The 23,408-nt window shown below is 41.0% G+C and overlaps 1 protein-coding gene across 12 annotated transcripts in view; it reads right to left on the bottom strand.

Annotated features, from left to right (window-relative positions):
* The window catches only part of GSAP (gamma-secretase activating protein), a 251,535-nt gene that overhangs the window by 61,903 nt on the left and 166,224 nt on the right, over positions 1-23,408 (bottom strand). For 9 of the 12 annotated variants that reach the window (XM_078343041.1, XM_035254005.3, XM_009002580.5 and 6 more), the window contains 5 exons: positions 14,099-14,171; positions 12,533-12,582; positions 2,386-2,490; positions 1,922-1,981; positions 208-251 (listed from right to left, as the gene is read on the bottom strand). In XM_078343041.1, the coding sequence (XP_078199167.1) occupies positions 208-251; positions 1,922-1,981; positions 2,386-2,490; positions 12,533-12,582; positions 14,099-14,171 (332 nt within the window). The remainder of the gene's footprint in view (positions 1-207; positions 252-1,921; positions 1,982-2,385; positions 2,491-12,532; positions 12,583-14,098; positions 14,172-23,408) is intronic. The other 3 variants (XM_078343043.1, XM_078343045.1, XM_035254008.3) reach the window with 1 other exon arrangement.

The raw sequence follows: 23,408 nt of genomic DNA, 5'->3' as shown, positions 1-23,408 counted from the left end.
GGCTAAGAAAATCAATACAATTGACTTTATGTATAAAATTCTGGGTTCCTGTTTGATAAAGTTGTTTATATTTGCTATGAAGAATGGGAATACAAAAAACAGATGTACACAGAATACCAAACTCTTATCTGCATAAAGTAGGAATAACTATAATCATTTTGCCCACCAGTATCTATAAAAATTAGTAACACCCTAGAAATAACTTACTTAAATCCTGAGTTGCTTAATGATATGTCCAAGGGTACTTCGAACTGTCAAAAAAAAAAAATCAGAAGAAAATGAACCCAAAATGACAGTAAGTGATGACAGTTCTGAAAACCAGAGCAGACCCAAGTAAACCAGAAAAATATTGTGTTTACCTAATAATAAAAAGCACATTTAACCATTATTATCTTCAGAGGTTACACTCCAAATCCATTGGACAGAAAGTCCACTGAGAATACTCTGAAGTTACATACAATCATGAGCTTGATGTATATTTATTTCTTAAAGGGCTAATGCTTGACAAACTTTGTCTTATATTTGAATATCAAAAACAGGTTGTACAATAGGCCAATTGGAAGCAACTACCTTTTACAAGACACAGATGACAGTGTAAGGAAGGAAGGATTGTGTGTCCTTAGAAGAGCAGATGAGCCAACAGAAAGGGCTGGAGGGGTAAGTGCAATTCTTCCAATGGCATAACAATCTGTATTAGACAGCAGCATCGGTCCTGGTCAAGAAGAATAGGCCAGGCACTGTGGCTCATACTTTGGGAGGTCAAAGTGGGTGGACTGCTTGAGGTCAGGAGTTTGAGACCAGCCTAGCTAACATGGTAAAACTGTCTCTCCTAAAACACAAAAATTAATTGGGTGTGGAAGCAGGCACCTGTAATCCCAGCTACTAGGAGGCTGAGGCAGAGGAATTGCTTGAACCTAGGAAGCGGAGGTTGCAGTGAGCAGAGACCATGCAACTGCACTCCAGCCTGGGCAACAGAGCGAGACTCCATCTCAAAAGAAACAAAAACAAACAAACAAACAAACAAACAAACAAAATAATGTACTGTCCATTGCAAAGATATTAATGACTCTGCACCACAATGCTACCTTTTTTTATTTTTTTAAATTCAAATTCTTAAAATTTTAATTTTCCTATTTTAAAAGTTTTTTTTTGGAGACGGAGTTTCACTCTTGTTACCTAGGCTGGAGTGCAATGGTGCGATCTCGGCTCACCGCAACCACCGCCTCCTGGGTTCAGGCAATTCCCCTGCCTCAGCCTTGTGAGTAGCTGGGATTACAGGCACGCGCCACCGTGCCCAGCTAATTTTTTTTTATTTTTAGTAGAGACGGGGTTTCACCATGTTGACCAGGATGGTCTTGATCTCTTGACCTCGTGATCTACCCGCCTCGGCCTCCCAAAGTGCTGGGATTACAGGCTTGAGCCACCGAAAAGTTTTTTTTTCACTGATGCAACACAATGCTAACATTCTAAATAGCTTTTTCAGGGGTAATACTAGATTTTGGTTAAACTATATGTTCTCATTAACTTTTCTCTTTATTCTCAATTCCACCATCCTCACAAGTCCTTTTGGGTCAAATAAAGTGCAACCCCTTAAAGCTATTACTTACAGACCACACCAATTATTAGATTGTTGCAAAAGTAATTGTAGTTCTTCCCATTATTTTGAATGATTAAAATCGCAATTACTTTTGCACCAACCTAGTATCTTCTACTACTAATCCCCACTCATATGTGTTTCTTTGATGTAGAGCATTCAGCTAGCAGACATTTCTGGTGTTGAAGCCTGGAAATGGCAAGAACTGTTTTACTTGCTCATACAAGTGACTAATACAACCATCAGGAATGTTAAAGTGCTGTTTATGATAACAAAAGAGTAATGTATCACAAAATTTCCTGTAGTGTGATCATTTTCTGAACTTACCATTAAGTTGTAGCTCTCATCAGCATAAAACTGGATACATTTTAAGATGCTCTTTGATTTCTAAAACAGTAAACAGAATGATATATTAAAAAACACTAGAAAAAAAAAAAGGAAGCAGTCAAGAAGCAAACAATAATGAAAATCTTTTCATTATATTTAAAACTTGATTGACAATTTCCATCAATGAAAATGTAGTGATTAATGAACTACAGTAATGATAATGTCAAAATCAAATTGTTCGTATAAAAAAGTGCTGGTGCCAGGCACTATGATTCATGCCTATAATCTATGTTTTAGGAGCCTGAGGCAGGAGGATCACTTGAGCCCAGGAATTCAAGGCCGCAGTGAGCTATAATCACACCACTGCACTCTAGCCTCGGCAACAGAGCAAGACCCTATCTCTAAAAAAAATATTATTTTTGGGAAAAAAAAAAAAAAGAGTGGCCACAAACTAGTTTTTTTACCTTCAGGTCAATGTAATATAATCTCTGTTCTGACATATCCCACTGAGCCCAAACAAAATTCTCGGCTATTCTGTCTCTTTGGAGATGGCCAGAATTTTTAATCACCTAAAAATGCAAAAAAAAAAAGTATGAATTAATAACTTTTAAAGGACAACATACCTGGAATTCATCATTATTTTCCATGTCTACCTTTATGATACATGTAAATATTTCCACAGTTCACTGTTAGAAGCTCCCCACCCCTAGCACACAGTCTTTCCAGAGATGTTTTAAGACCTCATTTCATTGCCTCCTCCTCTTCCCACTCTATAATATATAATTTTATTCTTGTTCTTAGTTTAGCAGACAGGCTGAGGCTGTTGAAGGCAAGACCGCACCTCCCACAAATCAATAGCTGCATTAATGGAAGATTCAAAACTTACTGTTCTGCACCTCTCTCTCAAGTCAAGCCTCTGCAGACAAGAACCCTCCAATACCAAAGATAGAGGCTGTGATGCCAAGAAAAAGCTCAGGCCTGGCAGTGGGAAGTAATAGACAATGACCCCAGTTTGGCCATAAACCAACCATGCAGCTTTGGGCATGCCTCTCACCTTTATGTCTTCCATCATGAGTATGATGTTATTGCCCATCTCTCAGCGATACTTAACTACTCATTTGTCAAGACCTGACTTACACATTGTGTTTCACACAAAACCTTCCATCCCATCCCCCATCTCACCTGTTTTCCTATGGGGCACTGGCATGCTTCTATGACAATTACACTTTAATTAATGAGCATGCACTCTTCTACAGCACGTTTCTATTACCAATTCCCTGATTATTTCTAGCATGTAACAGTGCTCAACGAATGTTTTTTCAGAAAGCAGAAAATGGGCCAGGCATGGCTTCCGCCTGTAATCCCAGCACTTTGGGAGGCCTAGGCAGTTGGATCATCACCTGAGGTCAGGAGTTCGAGACCAGCCTGGCCAACATGGTGAAACCCCATCTCTCCTAAAAAAAAACACACACACAAAAATTAGCCAGGCATATTGGCACACACCTGTAATCCCAGCTACTTGGGAGGCTGAGGCAGGAGAATCACTTGAACCTGGGAGGCAGAGATTGCAGTGAGCCAAGATCATGCCACTGCACTCCAGCCTGGGTGACAGAGCAAGAGTCCATCTCAAAAAAAAAAAAAGAGGCAGAAATGAAATAAGGTGTGCAAGAGTGAATTGCTGAAGATATTACAGGTATAAAACATCTGTTTACTAAGTAACAGAGTCAGAACTTTAAAATAAGGAGATCCTAGAAACCATCCAATTCAACCCCTTAACAGGTAAGAAAACTGAGGCCCAGAGCAGTTAGATTATGCTGCATAGTTAGTTCAGCAAGGTCTGGAATCCATGTCCTGGAATCCTCTCATTGCCCTTTCAATGCATCAACTGACCTCAAAATAATTTAACAGAAGCATTAGAGAATTAATGTTCTTCAAAATGCTTATTAACCAAAAGTAACCCACATTGAGATAGATACTAAAGAATAAAGACAGGTTAAGGTAGAAGAAGAGGTAGGTAGAGTATGGACCAGAATGGTCCATATTCATGCCTAAACTCTCCCTAATCCTAATAGGGATTTTTCCACTCAGGCTAACTTGCAACTTGAGGGAGCCATGTGGCATAAAGACATTTAAACCACAATTTCCTTCCTGCCCTGTCCATTATAGTCAGACAAGAGGAAAGTGATACCAGAGAAAAGATCCAAGAAGACCTGTCTGTCTTTGAGAACCGTTCCAGATAAAGGTATGCACTAACAAGAACATGAATGTCCGACTGTGGCATAACCAGGTTCAAATCTCAATTTTGTTCCTCTCTAGAGTCACCTCATCTCTGTGAATCCTGGTTACTATCTTCTCTATAAAAATAGGGATAAACATAATACCATCTCTATCATGCAGGGATGTTGTGAAGAATATGTGGAATTGCATATACTTTGCAACATCCCTGCATCATAGAAATGTTATTATACTTATGCTATATGAAGCTGTCATCTAAGCCTTTAAGAGGGCAGAAGTATGTCTTGGAAGAACACATTTGAATTAAGGAATGCTAAAGCTGCAGCATCCTGAATGGCAGAATCTTTTCTGGGCTCCATTGCCAGTGTGTGTCTGTTTCTACCTTCTCCCCTCTCAAGCCCTCTTCTAATTAATCAGTCCCCTGGTCTATGTTCATTCCCAGTTACTACCCCAACTTGCTTATTTAACTCTTCTCAACTCTGATCACTGGCTTTAGGATTCAGCCTTTATCTTTCCTCTGGAGCTGGACCCTCTTCTGACCCCTGGCCCATATCTATCATTGTGCTCCCATCCACTTAGCCCCTGCGGGACAATGGTAGCCCAGAGCTCCAGCAACACACTTTCTCCTGGCAATTTTCCAGGCAGGCTTCTTGATTTGAGTCTTTCAATAGCTGATACACAATTAATAAGTGCCATTTTCTGTTTCAATTGTTCATTTAACTTTACAATCTTCAGAGAAATGTTAAGATCTTCAGAGACAATTTTGATGCAGACTAAATATTGAAGAAAATCATTTTTAATATCAATAATGTATTAAGATCCTATGCAAATTATCAAGAAAAAGACAACCCAGTAGAAAAATAGATAAGGATACAACTAAACAATTTTCAAAAAAGCAAATCAAATAGCCAACAAGCTTTGGAGAAGATGCTGAAATGCATTAATATTAAGGGAGATACAGACTAAGATAATAAGCTATCAAGTTACACTCATCAAATTGGAAATTTTTTAAAAGGTAAATATACCTTTTCATGATAAGAATTGAGGGAACACGTACTCTTAAATTTTGCTTATAAAACTGTCAATTGTTAGAAGTTTTTTAGAAAGCTATCTGGAAAAAATCTGTTGAAATTTATTAAATGTATGTACCTATCAAACCAACAATCCATCTCTGAAATATAGCTCAAAGAAATATATGTACCAATACATAAGGCTATAGGAATAAAAAAGTTTGAGATGATTTATAATTCAAAAACAAAAACAAAAAATTGGCAATTTAATGAATGTCTATCCACACCAGGGACTATTATCTACTTCTAAAGAGACTGAATTGGAGCTATTCTAGTTTACTTGTAGGTAATTCCACAAAGCTGAATGAGTAAGAAATGAATAATAAAACGCTGGGTGGGTCAGAGGTGGGGGTAGGAGATGACTATTAATACGGAGAAAAGTATGTAAGGATACCTACCAGGTTGAGAACAAGAGATTTTTTTAAAAAGTACATGTGGAAGACAAGAAAAAAAAATTACACTCGGAGACTGCACTCAAGATGGCGCTGTGAGAACAACCCAGGATTGGAGCCCGCGTTGAATTCGCAAACGGTGAGTCAGTGCTGCATTTCCAGACTGATCTTTGTTGCCCACAGAACGGGGAAACTCCCAAGCATAAAAAGACACGGGACGCCAGGCAGTAGGTCTGCCTGGCGAAGCCGGCAGCCGGGGCGGCGGCGGCCGGCCCTACCCAGCAATCCCCACAGGGCGCGCTTTCCGGGTGCCTTGTTGAACCGGCAACCTGAGACTTGAGAGGGCTGGACTTGAGACTGAACGAGACTTGCACAGTAGCCCAGCCCAGGGGATTGCAGGGACAGATCGTTTGGGAAACCCAGTGGGACGAACAAAACCGCGATTTCAAACTATCCCGGGCAGACGGTCCGAGACGCTCTGTGGGGGAGGGGCGTCCACCACTACGGAGGCAACCTGCCCCAACTGATATAAACGCCCACTGCTGAGGCAGCCAGCCGTTGCCGAGGCAACCCGCCCCAACTGAGATACACGCCCACTGCTGACAGCCAGCTGTTGCCGAGGCAACCCGTCCCTACTGAGATACACGCCCACTGCTGACGCAGCCTGCCGTTGCTGAGGCAACACGCTACAACGAAGAGACTCCACCGCAGGGCGTGGCAGAGACCACAGCAGAGCCGGCAGGAACAGCGCGAATCACACAACAGCAGGGCGGAGCCTCGGCAGCCAAACAGTGGCTAGTCTGCCTTCGAGCTGGGCAGGACACCTAATCGGACATCCAAAAATAAAGCCCAAACCCCTCAACACAGAGCATTTGAGAAAAAAAAAGGGATAATGAGCTGTGTTGCAGCAGAATCAAACATAGCAGCCTAACAGCCCTGAATGAACAACAGAGTGCACAGCTCAGCAATTAAACCCCTATAAAGTACAAACTGTCTCCTCAAGCAGCTCCCTGACCCCTCTATATCCAAAAGACTGTCATTAGGCAGGCATCATCCTGGGACAAAGAGAGCAGAAAAAGAAACTGGTAGCATCCCTCGCTGTGCCACGGCTACTAGAGGTGCACCCCAGAGAAGCAGGGTCTGCAGCAGACCTCAACAGTCGTACAGCGAAGGGGCTAGACTGGTAGAAGGAAAACCAAGCAACAGAAATACTTCATCATCAACATTCTGGGTGTCCACTCAGAGACCCAAACGAAAAGTCAGTAACTACACAGACGACCAGCGGACAAATCCACAAAGATGGGAAGAAACCAGCGCAAAAAGGAGGAAAACACCCAAAACCAGAACACATCGCCTCCTAGAAAGGACCAAAACTCCTCACCAGCAAGGGAACAAAGCTGGACGGAGAATGACTGTGACGAAATGACGGAATTAGACTTCAGAAGATGGATAATGAGAAACTTTTGTGAGCTAAAAGATCATGTATTAAATCAATGCAAAGAAACTAAGAACCTTGAAAAAAGATTTGAAAAAAGATTTGAGGAAATGATAACAAGAATGGATACCTTAGAGAGGAATATGAATGAATTAAAGGAGCTGAAAAACACAATACGAGAACTTCGCGAAGCAAACGCAAGTTTCAATAGCCGAATTGACCAAGCAGAAGAAAGAATATCTGAAGTCGAAGACCAACTCAATGAAATAAAACGAGAAACCAAGATCAGAGAAAAAAGCGCAAAAAGGAATGAACAAAGTCTCCAAGAAATGTGGGACTATGTGAAAAGACCTAACCTACGTTTGATAGGTGTACCAGAAGGGGACGAAGAGAATGAATCCCAGCTGGAAAATACTCTTCAGGACATCATCCAGGAAAATTTCCCCCACCTAGCAAGACAAGCCAACACTCAATTGCAGGAAATACAGAGAACACCACAAAGATATTCCGCAAGAAGAGCAACCCCAAGGCACATAATCGTCAGATTCAACAGGGTTGAAATAAAGGAGAGACTACTAAGGGCAGCCAGAGAGAAAGGTCGGGTCACCCACAAAGGGAAGCCCATCAGACTCACAGCAGATCTCTCGGCAGAAACACTACAAGCCAGAAGAGAGTGGGGGCCAATATTCAACATTCTTAAAGAAAAGAACTTTCAACCCAGAAATTCATATCCAGCCAAACTGAGCTTCAGAAGTGAAGGAAGAATAAAATCCTTTTCGAACAAGCAAGTACTCAGAGATTTTGTCACCACCAGGCCTGCTTTACAAGAGCTCCTAAAAGAGGCACTACACATAGAAAGGATCAATCAGTACCAGCCATTCCAAAATCACACTGAATGCTAAAGAGCTTCAACATAATGAAGAATCTACAACAACTAACAGGCAAAACAGCCACTTAGAATCAAAATGGTAGTATCAAATTCACACATAACAATATTAACCCTAAATGTAAATGGACTAAATGCACCAATCAAAAGACACAGACTGGCAAATTGGATAAAAATGCAAAACCCATCAGTGTGCTGTATCCAGGAAACCCATCTCACATGCAAGGATACACAAAGGCTCAAAATAAAGGGATGGAGGAAGATTTACCAAGCTAATGGAAAGCAAAAAAAAGCAGGAGTTGCAATTCTCATCTCTGATAAAATAGACTTTAAAGCAACAAAGATCAAAAGAGACAAAGAAGGCCATTACATAATGGTAAAAGGATCGATACAACAAGAAGAGCTAACGATCCTAAACATATATGGACCCAACACAGGAGCACCCAGATACATAAGGCAAGTTCTTAATGACTTACAAAAGGACTTAGACTCCCACACAATAATAGTGGGAGACTTTAACACTCCACTGTCAATACTAGACAGATCAACCAGACAGAAAATCAACAAGGATACCCAGGGCTTGAACTCAGACCTGGAGCAAGCAAACCTGGTGGACATTTACAGAACTCTCCACCCCAAATCCACAGAATACACATTCTTCTCAGCACCACATCACACCTACTCTAAAATTGACCACATAATTGGAAGTAAAGCACTGCTCAACAAATGCAAAACAACTGAAATCATAACAAACAGCCTCTCAGACCATAGTGCAATCAAGTTAGAACTCAGAATTCAGAAACCGACCCAGAACCGCACAGCTTCATGGAAACTGAACAACTGGCTCTTGAATGTTGACTGGGTAAACAACGAAATGAAGGCAGAAATAAAGAAGTTCTTCGAAACCAATGAGAACGAAGACACAATGTGCCAGAACCTCTGGGACACATTTAAAGCAGTCTCTAGAGGAAAGTATATACCAATAAGTGCCCATATGAGGAGAATGGAGAGATCCAAAATTGACACCCTATCGTCAAAATTGAAAGAGCTAGAGGAGCAAGATCAAAAAAACTCAAAACCCAGCAGAAGACAAGAAATTACTAAGATCAGAGCTGAGCGGAAGGAGATTGAGACACGAAAAACCCTTCAAAAAATCAATAAATCCAAGAGCTGGTTTTTTGAAAAGATCAACAAAATAGACAGACCACTAGCCAGATTGATTAAAAATAAAAGAGAGAACAACCAAATAGATGCAATAAAAAATGATAAAGGGGAAATCACCACAGATTCCACAGAAATTCAAACCATCATCAGAGAATATTACAAACAACTCTATGCACATAAACTAGTAAACCTGGAAGAAATGGATAAATTCCTGGACTCCTGTGTCCTCCCAAGCCTAAACCAGGAGGAAGCTGAAACTATGAATAGACCAATAACAAGGCCTGAAGTTGAGGCAGCAATTAAGAGCCTACCACACAAAAAAAGCCCAGGTCCAGATGGGTTCACAGCCGAATTCTACCAGACACACAAGGAGGAGCTGGTACCATTCCTTCTAAAACTATTTCAAACAATCCAAAAAGAGGGAATCCTTCCCAAATCATTTTATGAGACCAACATCATCCTGATACCAAAACCCGGCAGAGACCCAACAAGAAAAGAAAACTTCAGGCCAATATCCATGATGAACATAGATGCAAAAATTTTCAATAAAATATTGGCAAGCCGATTGCAACAGCAAATCAAAAAACTTATTCATCATGATCAAGGAGGATTCATCCCAGGGATGCAAGGCTGGTTCAACATACGCAAGTCTATCAACGTAATTCACCACATAAACAGAACCAAAAACAAAAACCACATGATTATCTCAATTGACGCAGAGAAGGCATTTGACAAAATTCAACAGCCCTTTATGCTAAAAACCCTCAATAAACTCGGTATCGATGGAACGTATCTCAAAGTAATAAAAGCTATTTATGACAAACCAACAGCCAATATCATACTGAATGGGAAAAAACTGGAAGCATTCCCTTTGAAATCTGGTACTAGACAAGGATGCCCTCTCTCACCACTCCTATTCAATATAGTACTGGAAGTTCTAGCCAGAGCAATCAGGCAAGAAAAAGAAATAAAGGGTATTCAAATAGGAAAGGTGGAAGCCAAATTGTCTCTATTTGCAGACAACATGATAGTATACCTAGAAGACCCCATCGCCTCAGCCCAAAAACTCCTGAAACTGATAAACAACTTCAGCAAAGTCTCAGGATATAAAATCAATGTGCAAAAATCACAAGCATTCGTCTACACCAATAACAGACTTAAAGAAAGCCAAATCAAGAGTGAACTGCCATTTGCAATTGCTACAAAAAGAATAAAATACCTTGGAATACAACTCACAAGGAACGTAAGGGACCTCTTCAAGGAGAACTACAAACCACTGCTCAACGAAATCAGAGAGGACACAAACAGATGGAGAAACATTCCATGTTCATGGTTAGGAAGAATTAATATCGTGAGAATGGCTATACTGCCCAAAGTAATTTACAGAATCAACGCTATCCCCATCAAGCTACCATTGACTTTCTTCACAGAACTGGAAAAAACCACCATGAACTTCATATGGAACCAAAAGAGAGCCCGCATAGCCAAGTCAATTCTAAGCAAAAAGAACACAGCGGGGGGCATCACACTACCGGATTTCAAACTATACTACAAGGCTACAGTAATCAAAACAGCATGGTACTGGTACCAAAACAGAGATATAGACCAATGGAACAAAACAGAGGCACCGGAGGCAACACAACATATCTACAACTATACAATCTTTGATAAACCTGACAAAAACAAGCAATGGGGCAAGGATTCCATGTTTAACAAATGGTGTTGGGAAAACTGGCTAGCCATGTGCAGAAAGCAGAAACTGGACCCCTTCCTGACACCTTACACTAAAATCAACTCCAGATGGATTAAAGACTTAAACATAAGACCCGGCACCATAAAAACCCTAGAAGGAAATCTAGGCAAAACTATCCAGGACATAGGAGTAGGCAAGGACTTCATGAACAAAACACCAAGAGCATTGGCAACAAAAGCCAAAATAGACAAATGGGACCTAATGAAACTCCACAGCTTCTGCACGGCAAAAAAAACAGTCACTAGAGTGGATCGGCAACCAACAGAATGGGAAAAAATTTTCGCAGTCTACCCATCTGACAAAGGGCTGATATCCAGAATTTACAAAGAACTCAAACAGATTTACAGGAAAAAAACAAACAAGCCCATTCAAAAGTGGGCAAAGGATATGAACAGATACTCTACGAAAGAAGACATATATGAGGCCAACAATCATATGAAAAAATGCTCATCGTCACTGGTCATCAGAGAGATGCAAATCAAAACCACATTGAGATACCATCTCACGCCAGTTAGAATGGCGATCATTAAAAAATCTGGAGACAACAGATGCTGGAGAGGATGTGGAGAAAAAGGAACACTTTTACACTGTTGGTGGGAGTGTAAATTAGTTCAACCATTGTGGAAGACAGTGTGGCGATTCCTCAAGGCCTTAGAAATAGAAATTCCATTTGACCCAGCAATCCCATTACTGGGTATATATCCAAAAGACTATAAATCGTTCTACTATAAGGACACATGTACACGAATGTTCATTGCAGCACTGTTTACAATAGCAAAGACCTGGAATCAACCCAAATGCCCATTGATAATAGACTGGATTGGAAAAATGTGGCACATATACACCATGGAATATTATGCAGCAATCAGAAATGATGAGTTCGTGTCGTTTGTAGGGACATGGATGAATCTGGAAAACATCATCCTCAGCAAACTGACACAAGAACAGAAAATGAAACACCGCATATTCTCACTCATAGGTGGGTGATGAAAAATGAGAACACATGGACACAGAAAGGGGAGTACTAAACACTGGGGTCTATTGGGGGGAAAAGGGGAGGGCCAGTGGGAGGGGGAGGTGGGGAGGGATAGCCTGGGGAGAAATGCCAAATGTGGGTGAAGGGGAGAAGAAAAGCAAAGCACACTGCCATGTGTGTACCTACGCAACTGTCTTGCATGCTCTGCTCATGTACCCCAAAACCTATAATCCAATAAAAAATTAAAAAAAAAAAATTACACTCAATGAAACCCATTTATGGTATGATATACAGTATGATTCTATACATCCTGATCTCTTTTTACCTGCTAAGTAAAAGCAAACATAACAGCAGCAGGTAAATGTATCATGAAGCTACTTTAGTAAAAACAATTAAATCACCACATACATGCATCTAACCTTGCATAGGTTTGCATGAGCAAGGTAAAAGCTGTGGAAAGACTCATACAGGCTGTTATTAGCTACCTCAGGATACTGAGATTGAGGGTTGAGGTAGACAAAAAGGGGATGATTAACTTCATGTATATTTGTAGCATTTTACACATTAAAACAAAAAGACTATACTTCAAAAGACATCAAATAAAGAAAAAATTATGTATCAGTAACATTATCTTTAACAATCTAGGAATGCAGTTCTTTGCGGAAAAAACTATGAAGTAAAAAGATTTTCAAATCTTTACCACTCTATTTCCATCTTCTTGGGTGACACGGACACGAAATTTTTCAATATCTTAAAAAAAAAAAAAAAAGATAATTTAACCTTAAGGAAATATGAGTACTATTTTTACATAACACTTGTAAAAACATTGTTATAAAAGCAATGCAGGGCTGGGCGCAGTGGCTCATGCCTGTAATCTCAGCACTTTTGGAGACTGAGGTGGGCGAATCACAAGGTCAGGAGATTGAGACCATCCTGGTCATGGTGAAACCCCATCTCTATTAAAATACACAGAATTAGCTGGGCATGCTGGCAGTTGCCTGTAGTCCCAGCTGCTCAGGAAGCTGAGGCAGGGGAATCGCTTGAACCCGGGAGACAGAGGTGGCAGTGAGCCGAGATTGTGCCACTGCACATCAGCCAGGTGACAGAACAAGACTCCATCTCAAAAAAAAAAAGCAACGCAGATTGAACAACTGGCCACAAAACAATATTATTACAAACTGTAATCTCACAATAGAGGTTCAAAAACTTTTTAAAACCCACTTTTCTCCATCCTCCCTTTACAGTTAATTTCAAGTCCTGCATTTATTCTGCTCCTCAATATCAACAATACATGATGCATTTAGCTCTCCTACTTCCCTGGGTTCCCTCAACAAGTACTTGACTCCCCTATACCATCAGTCTTGTATAGAGCTAACAAGGGCTTACTTGGCAGAGTTTATCTTCAATTTCCAAATCCCAAACACTTGTTTGTATGAACATACCAGACAGAAAACTCATTATACGAGACATTCTGGGGAAGCATTTTAATAAGGGTCAATTTCACATGAACAAAACCCTGAACACTAAAGTCAGTCTGTGTAGATGGTCCCTTTCTAACAGTAACAATTTAAATTCAGCCATATGTATCTTCTGCTGATTCAAGTTATAAAGCTGAACAAGAGCTTAGAGATTGAACACAGCCTTACCTCCCAAGCCTGTCCTTCCAACTATAAACACTATAAACTAGCAGTTTCATCTTGTAATGTGAAAGACTGCTTACTAGATAAGTTCCATCAGTAAATTTTGCTCTTCCTCCCCGTCTCCTAACTTGAAATCATCATGGAAGGACATAACCTTTTTACGTCCTAAACTTATTTGCCTCTACCTGAATTTGTCTAAGTTAGTGTGCATCCTCAAGTTCTGCCACGGGATTCTTCTAGCTACTTCCCCTCTTTCCATCCAAACATCTCTTTTACACTATAGTTGTCCACTATGACAGACATCCAAAAGACAAAGGAACTAAAGAAGACAAAAATGACCTGTGCAACTGTTCTACAAACATTCTACCATAGGACAAAACTGCAAATCCATGTATGCAAGAGCCCATCATTCCCAGGATGAGAAAGCTGAGCAGAACCAAAGGGAACAACACTTGGAGGCCAAAGGAAAAGCCCTTCCCAAGGAATTCCAGGTCTCATATGGACATCAAAGGTCAGTGGACCCTTGATAATGGTAAATGGGTATCTAGAAGATTCAATCATGTCCCATGCTAGGAGGCCATATGCCATTCATGAAATCCCCACATTCCACCTAAAGATACACTTACATTTCTCTTCTGAAATCAGTAACAACAGATGGTTCTCTGGAAGAGGATGACTTTCAACATGTGGGTACAGAAACTGTAAAAAAAGAAATTACTCATAATTATAAACAAGTATCTTCCTTGAACAAGTATTTCCAAAATTGTGTTTGATGACTGTGCTATTACATACCATTGAAAAACTGGGAATCATAGAAGAGTTTAGGGGAATCACCTATACACACACATATATCGCAGGTCAAAGCAAGCAAGAAAAGGAACCACTTTCAGGACCTCAGTTTTCCAGAGGGAAACTGATTTCAAGTACAACACTATCTTCACTTATTAAAATAGTAAGGCTACTGGCTAGGCACAGTGGCTCACACCTGTAACCCCAAAACTTTGGAGAAGTCAAGACAGGTGGATTGCTTCACCTCAGGAGTTCAAGAGCAGTCTGGGCAACATGGCAAGATCCCGTCTCTACAAAAAAATACAAAAGCTTAGCTAAGTGTGGTGGCATGTGCCTGTAGTCCCAGATACTCAGGAGGTTGAGGCTGGAGTATCACTTGAGCCTAGGAGGTGGAAGTTGCAGTGAGCCAAGATCATGCCACTACACTGTAGCCTAGGTGATAGAGTGAAACTCTGTCTAAAAACAAATAAATAAAGTAAAATAAACAATGATGCTAAAGTTGAAGTTATTTCTAGGGATGGTACTTCCTATTTGGAATATACGATTCTGAAACCAATCAAAAACAATGCAAAAAAGATTTATACAGAATGTTCCACTTCTCACACACACACACACACACACACACACCAGTCAGTATAGTTGTTGAAATTTGTAGGAGGTGTACTTGTTTGCAACAATCAAGTAGCAGTCCGTAGAATGGAAACTGGACGCATTGGATTAGAAGGCTGCCTTTGTCAAGATTTTTATAGGATAAGAGACCTTTTATATGAACAATATGCCATTGTGTAAAGGACATGATGTCAAGAAGTATCTGCTTGACCTTTCTAAGGAAAAAGGATTCTTACCTTACTCTAAGCTTTTGATGTTTTGTTTTGTAACATACGAAAAGAATCTGCCAGAAAAACTTACATGTATTAGATTTTTTTAAATGTAAATAAGGAACATTTTGCAAATGCTCATATGTGCATTCTATCTTTTGGCTTCCAAAGTGATAGAGCTCCAACAGGTATACAGGCCCAAGAGTTTAAGGTGATTGGTTTTCTTTGCATACTCCTTGTTCTAGAAGGGCTTTTTACTGGAATAAAACAATGCAACTTAACAAACCCAAAAAAAAAAAAATGTGTATATATATAGTTGTTGTGCAACTCAACCTAGTATATAACTTGAGAGCCAAGTAAATATATTCCCCACAAGCACTTCCAAAGTCCCACATCCAAGAGACAAAGTGCAATATAACCAAAACAGTGAGTCATGGTGTCACATGGGTTGATGGTTTACAAGCCTGAAAGCATAGAACAGCTGTCACTGGGAAGAAAAGGCTTAAATCCCCCCATTTCTCTTTCTCCGTGCTCTCCCATATGAACGCACCACTATGTGTCTATCTACAGGACAAAGCAGGCTGCCAGCAACCAAGTCCTGACCCTGTCAGCTCTAACAGTGAGGAAAAATTGGTCACAGGATGACTCAAAAGGGCAACTGTAAATAAGCTGTTTCATTTTGCGGCATTAAAGACCAGAGAATTTTGTTCTTTTCTTTACCTAAAGCTTGAAAGTAATATGAAAGGGCATAACTTTTGTGTGCCAATCTCCAAATCATTAGTCTCACTAAAATTTAGGATGATTTTTTATTACTTCCTAGTGTCCTAACTTTTCATAATATCAGATTAAAAGTAGGACTAGTCGGAGACTAGAGACTCAAGATGGCGCAGTGAGAACAACCCAGGATTGAAGCTCTCGGTGAATGCACGGAGGGTGAGTCAGGGCCGCATTTCCAGGCGGATCTTTGTTGCCCACAGAACGGGGAAATTCCCAGGTATAAAAGAGACACGGGGCACCAGCGCAACACAGCTGGCGGCTGGTGCAGCCGCGGCCGGCACTAGCGGTGCTCCACAGCACTCTGCACAAAGCGCACAGGTCCGGGTGCCCTGTTGAACCGGCAATCTGAGACTTTAGAGGGCAGATTGGCATATCCATCTGATTGAACGGGACTTGGACAGTGAGCCAGGCCAGGAGATTCCAGGGAAACGGCATTTGGGCCAGCGCAGTAAGACAAACAAAACAGCGATTCCAAATGCTCCGGGTGGAGAGTTTCACAGCAGGCACAGCTAAACCCAGGACGGTGCAGCTCGGTTGGGGAGGAGCGTCCGCCATTACCAAGGCAATCCGCCCCTACTGAGGTAAACTCCCATTGCTGATGCAGCCTGCCGTTGCCGAGGCAACCTGCCACAACAGAGAGACTCTGCCGCAGGGCGTAGCCCGTGGCAGCAGGGCGGGGACTGCAGAAGCAGGGCAGAGCCTGCAGCAACAGGGCGAACCTCACACCAGCAGGGCGGAGCCTCGGCAGGCAAATAGTGACTAGCCTGCCTCCTAGCTGGGCAGGACAGCACAACGGACACTCATAAAGACAGCCCCAACCCCCCCGCCCGAGACAGAGCATCTGAGGAAAAAAAGGGTTTTTTTTTAATGACTTCTGCCGCAGCAGAATAAAACGTAGCAGCCTAACAGCCCTGAATGAACAACAGAGCCCACAGATCAGCACGTGAGCTCCTATAAAGTACAAACTCTCTCCTCAAGCAGCTCCCTGACCCCTCTATATCCAGAAGGCTGACATTTGGCAGGCATCATTCTGGGACAAAGATAGCAGAAAAAGAAACTGGTAGCATCCCTCACTGTTCGCAGCTGCTATAGGTGCACCCCAGACTAGCAGGGCCTGGAGTGGACCTCAGCAGTCATACAGTGGAGGGGCTAGACTGGTAGAAGGAAAACCAAGCAACAGAAATACTTCATCATCAACAATCTGGGCATCCACTCAGAGACCCAATCGAAAAGTCAGCAACTACTCAGACGACTGGTGGACAAATCCACAAAGATGGGAAGAAACCAGCGCAAAAAGGAGGAAAACACCCGAAACCAGAACACCTCACCTCCTACAAAGGACCAAAACTCCTCACCAGCAAGGGAACAAAGCTGGACGGAGAATAACTGTGATGAAATGACGGAATTAGACTTCAGAAGGTGGATAATGAGAAACTTTTGTGAGCTAAAAGAACATGTTTTAAATCAATGCAAAGAAACTAAGAACCTTGAAAAAAGATTTGAAAAAAGATTTGAGGAAATGATAACAAGAATGGATAACTTAGAGAGGAATATGAATGAATTGAAGGAGCTGAAAAACACAATACGAGAACTTCGCAAAGCATGCACAAGTTTCAACAGCTGAATTGACCAAGCAGAAGAAAGAATATCAGAAGTCGAAGATCAACTCAATGAAATAAAACAAGAAACCAAAATTAGAGAAAAAAGCGCAAAAAGGAATGAACAAAGTCTCCAAGAAATGTGGGACTATGTGAAGAAACCTACCCTACGTTTGATAGGTGTACCAGAAGGGGACGAAGAGAATGAATCCAAGCTGGAAAATACTCTTCAGGATATTATTCAGGAAAATTTCCCCAACCTAGCAAGAGAGGCCAACACTCAAATGCAGGAAATACAGAGACCACCACAAAGATATTCCACAAGAAGAGCAACCCCAAGGCACATAATCGTCAGATTTACCAGGGTTGAAATAAATGAGAAAATACTAAGGGCAGCCAGAGAGAAAGGTCGGGTCACCCACAAAGGGAAGCCCATCAGACTCACAGCAGATCTCTCAGCAGAAACTACAAGTAAGAAGAGAGTGGGGGCCAATATTCAACATCCTTAAAGAAAAAAACTTTCAACCCACAATTTCATATCCAGACAAACTGAGCTTCATAAGTGGAGAAAAAATAAAATCCTTTGCGAATAAGCAAGTACTCAGAGAGTTTGTCACCACCAGGCCTGCTTTACAAGAGCTCCTGAAAGAGGGACTACATATAGAAAGGAACAACCAGTACCAGCCATTCCAAAATCACACTAAATGCTAAAGAGCATCAACATAATGAAGAATCTACATCAACTAACAAGCAAAACAGCCAGCTAGCATCAAAATGGCAGTATCAAATTCACACATAACAATATTAACCCTAAATATAAATGGGCTAAATGCACCAATCAAAAGACACAGACTGGCAAATTGGATAAAAAGCCAAAACCCATCAGTGTGCTGTATCCAAGAAACCTATCTCACATGCAAGGATACACAGAGGCTCAAAATAAAGGGATGGAGGAAGATTTACCAAGCAAATGGAGAGCAAAAAAAAAAAAAAAAAAAGCAGGAGTTGCAATTCTCATCTCTGATAAAATAGACTTTAAAGCAACAAAGATCAAAAGAGACAAAGAAGGACATTACATAATGCTAAAAGCATCGATACAAGAAGAGCTAACAATCCTAAACATATACAGACCCAATACAGGAGCACCCAGATACATAAGGCAAGTTCTTAATGACTTACAAAGAGACTTAGACTCCCACACAATAATAGTGGCAGACTTTAACACTCCACTGTCAATATTAGACAGATCAAACAGACAAAAAATGAACAAGGATATCCAGGGCTTGAACTCAGACCTGGAACAAGCAAACCTGATAGACATCTACAGAACTCTCCACCCCAAATCCATAGAATATACATTCTTCTCAGCACCACATCACACCTACTCTAAAACTGACCACATAATTGGAAGTAAAGCACTCCTCAGCAAATGCAAAACAACTGAAATCATAACAAACCGTCTCTCAGACCATAGTGCAATCAAGTTAGAACTCAGAATTCAGAAACTAACTCAGAACCACACAGCTTCAGGGAAACTGAACAACTGGCTCTTGAATGTTGACTGGATAAACAATGAAATGAAGGCAGAAATAAAGAAGTTCTTCAAAACCAATGAGAACGAAGACACAACGTGCCAGAATCTCTGAGACCCATTTAAAGCAGTCTCTAGAGGAAAATATATAGCAATAAGTGCCCATATAAGGAGAATGGAGAGATCCAAAACTGACACCCTAGTGTCAAAATTGAAAGAGTTAGAGGAGCAAGATCAAAAAAACTCAAAACCTAGCAGAAGACAAGAAATAACTAAGATCAGAGCTGAACCAAAGGAGATAGAGACACAAAAAACCCTTCAAAAAAATCAATAAATCCAAGAGCTGGTTTTTTGAAAAGATCAACAAAATAGACAGACCACTAGCCAGATTGATAAAAAAGAAAAGAGAGAACAACCAAATAGATGCAATAAAAAACGATAAAGGGGAAATCACCACAGATTCCACAGAAATTCAAACCATCATCAGAGATTATTACAAACAACTCTATGCACATAAACTAGTAAACCTGGAAGAAATGGATAAATTCCTGGACTCCTGAGTCCTCCCAAGCCTAAACCAGGAGGAAACTGAAACTATGCATAGACCAATAACAAGGTCAGAAGTCAAGGCAGCAATTAAGAGCCTACCACACAAAAAAAGCCCAGGTCCAGACGGGTTCACAGCCGAATTCTACCAGACACACAAGGAGGAGCTGGGACCATTCCTTCTGAAACTATTCCAAATAATCCAAAAACAGGGAATCCTTCCCAAATCATTTTATGAGACCAACATCATCCTGATACCAAAACCCGGCAGAGACCCAACAAGAAAAGAAAACTTCAGGCCAATATCCATGATGAACATAGATGCAAAAATCTTCAATAAAATATTGGCAAGCCGACTGCAACAGCACATCAAAAAACTTATCCATCATGATCTAGTACGATTCATCCCTGGGATGCAAGGCTGGTTCAACATACGCAAGTCTATAAACGTAATTCACCACATAAACAGAACCAAAAACAAAAACCACATGATTATCTCAATTGACGCAGAGAAGGCATTTGACAAAATTCAACAGCCCTTTATGCTAAAAACCCTCAATAAACTCAGTATCGATGGAGTGTACCTCAAAGTAATAAAAGCTATTTATGACAAACCAACAGCCAATATCATACAGAATGGGCAAAAACTGGAAGCACTCCCTTTGAAATCCGGCACTAGACAAGGATGCCCTCTCTCACCGCTCCTATTCAATATAGTACTGGAAGTTCTAGCCAGAGCAATCAGGCAAGAAAGAGAAATAAAGCGTATTCAACTAGGAAAGGTGGAAGCCAAATTGTCTCTATTTGCAGACGACATGATAGTATACCTAGAAGACCCCATCGCCTTGGCCAAAAACTCCTGAAACTGATAAGCAACTTCAGCAAAGTCTCAGGATATAAAATCAATGTGCAAAAATCACAAGCATTCCTCTATACCAATAACAGACTTAAAGAAAGCCAAATCAAGAACTGCCATTCACAACTGCTACAAAAACAATAAAATACCTAGGAATACAATTCACAAGGAATGTAAGGGACCTCTTCAAGGAAAACTACAAACCACTGCTCAACAAAATAAGAGAGGACACAAACAGATGGAGAAATATTCCATGTTCATGGTTAGGAAGAATCAATATCGTGAAAATGGCTATACTGCCCAAAGTAATTTACAGAATCAATGCTATCCCCATCAAGCTACCATTGACTTTATTCACAGAACTGGAAAAAACACCATGAACTTCATATGGAACCAAAAGAGAGCCCACATAGCCAAGTCAATTCTAAGCAAAAAGAACAGAGCGGGAGGCATCACACTACCAGATTTCAAACTATACTACAAGGCTACAGTAATCAAAACAGCATGGTACTGGTACCAAAACAGAGATATAGACCAATGAAACAGAACAGAGGCATCAGAGGCAACACAACATATCTACAACTATACAATCTTTGATAAACCTGACAAAAACAAGCAATGGGGAAAGGATTTCCTGTATAATAAATGGTGTTGGGAAAACTGGCTAGCCACGTGCAGAAAGCAGAAACTGGACCCCTTCCTGACACCTTATACTGAAATTAACTCCAGATGGATTAAAGACTTAAACATAAGACCTCACACCATAAAAACCCTAGAAGAAAATCTAGGCAAAACCATCCAGGACATAGGAGTAGGCAAGGACTTCATGAACAAAACACCAAAAGCATTGGCAACAAAAGACAAAATAGACAAATGGGACCTAACGAAACTCCACAGCTTCTGCACGGCAAAAGAAACAGTCACTAGAGAGAATCGGCAACCAACAGAAAGGGAAAAAATTTTTGCAGTTTACCCATCTGACAAAGGGCTGATATCCAGAATTTAGAAAGAACTAAAACAGATCTACAGGAAAAAAATCAAGCCCATTCAAAAATGGGCAAAGGATATGAACAGACACTTTACAAAAGAAGATATACATGAGGCCAACAATCATATGAAAAAATGCTCATCGTCACTGGTCATCAGAGAGATGCAAATCAAAACCACATTGAGATACCATCTCACGCCAGTTAGAATGGCCATCATTAAAAAATCTGGAGACAACAGATGCTGGAGAGGATGTGGAGAAAAAGGAACACTTTTACACTGTTGGTGGGAGTGTAAATTAGTTCAACCATTGTAGAAGACAGTGTGGCGATTCCTCAAGGCCTTAGAAATAGAAATTCCATTTGACCCAGCAATCCCATTACTGGGTATATACCCAAAGGACTATAAATCATTCTAGTATAAGGACACATGCACACTAATGTTCATTGCAGCACTGTTTACAATAGCAAAGACCTGGAACCAACCCAAATGCCCATCGATGATAGACTGGATTGGGAAAATGTGGCACATATACACCATGGAATATTATGCAGCAATCAGAAATGATGAGTTTGTGTCGTTTGTAGGGACATGGATGAATCTGGAGAACATCATTCTCAGCAAACTGACACAAGAACAGAAAATGAAACACCGCATATTCTCACTCATAGGCGGGTGACGAAAAATGAGAACACATGGACACAGGGAGGGGAGTACTAAACACTGGGGTCTATTGGGGGGAAAAGGGGAGGGCCAGTGGGGGGTGGGGGAGCTGGGGAGGAATAGCCTGGGGAGAAATGCCAAATGTGGGTGAAGGGGGAAAAGGAAGCAAAACACACTGCCATGTGTGTACCTATGCAACTGTCTTGCATGTTCTGCACATGTACCCCAAAACCTAATATGCAATAAAAAATTTAAAAAAAAAAAGTAGGACTAGTCAACTTTGGAACATTTATAGTTGAGTTCCCTTTTAGAAATGAAAAAACACATGCATCACAGCAATAAAGTCAAAATTATAAAATAGCAATGAAGACTTCAGCTACAAAAATAATACAATAATTGTCTCATGATTTGTAAAATGTCACACATCAAACAAGATACTTTGCACACTAGAGTTGACGAAAAGCAGAGATGAATGACACTACATATATGACAGAAGAACAAATGTTCAGTGCCTCAAATATTGAGATGCTCCTACTCCAGGTCTACGGAGGTGTCCAGGGCATGCCTGCTTAGGAATGTGACATGGACTGAGGTGCTGAAGAGGTGTAACTGCCAACCTCTGAACCTCTACCTGGTCTTCCTGTGACAATCAGGGAGAATTTTTTTTTTTTTTTTTTTTTTTTTGAGACGGAGTTTCGCTCTTGTTACCCAGGCTGGAGTGCAATGGCGCAATCTCGGCTCACCGCAACCTCCGCCCCCTGGGTTCAGGCAATTCTCCTGCCTCAGCCTCCTGAGTAGCTGGGATTACAGGCACGCACCACCGTGCCCAGCTAATTTTTTGTAATTTTTAGTAGAGACGGGGTTTCACCATGTTGACCAGGATGGTCTCGATCTGTTGACCTCGTGATCCACCCGCCTCGGCCTCCCAAAGCGCTGGGATTACAGGCTTGAGCCACCGCGCCCGGCCCGAATGTTATTTTAAAAGTCCCATTTAGGTAGGTGTTTTTTTCTTCTTTCTATTGTAAGGTGGTCCTAGAGTAAGGCCTGGAAGCCAACAACAGAGAGGCAAGATTCCATCTGCCTACAAAAGTATTCAAGGTGGCTTTTTGTATTTTAACTAGGACTCTATGGAGATTATATTTCCTTAGGAAAATTTATCTTCACAAATATGGAGCTAGACTTCGAATGAATATTGGTCTTTGGAAATGTGTAGTCTAGGTGTGTAGAGGGTGTGTAATTACCCACTGGAACTATCTGGAAGACCACCTCATGCTGGAAGGGAACACCCTAAGGGTCCCGGATTGGTTTCCAAGCCCCACCTGCCACTGTCCTGCTGAAGCTCCTCTGTGTAGGTGGTCAAGACTACACATG

This window comes from Callithrix jacchus, chromosome 11, assembly GCF_049354715.1.
Source record: "Callithrix jacchus isolate 240 chromosome 11, calJac240_pri, whole genome shotgun sequence".
NCBI classification, from domain to species: Eukaryota; Metazoa; Chordata; class Mammalia; order Primates; family Cebidae; genus Callithrix; species Callithrix jacchus.
Note: the sequence above shows the minus strand (reverse complement) of the source record. Positions and strands in the feature narration are given on the sequence as shown.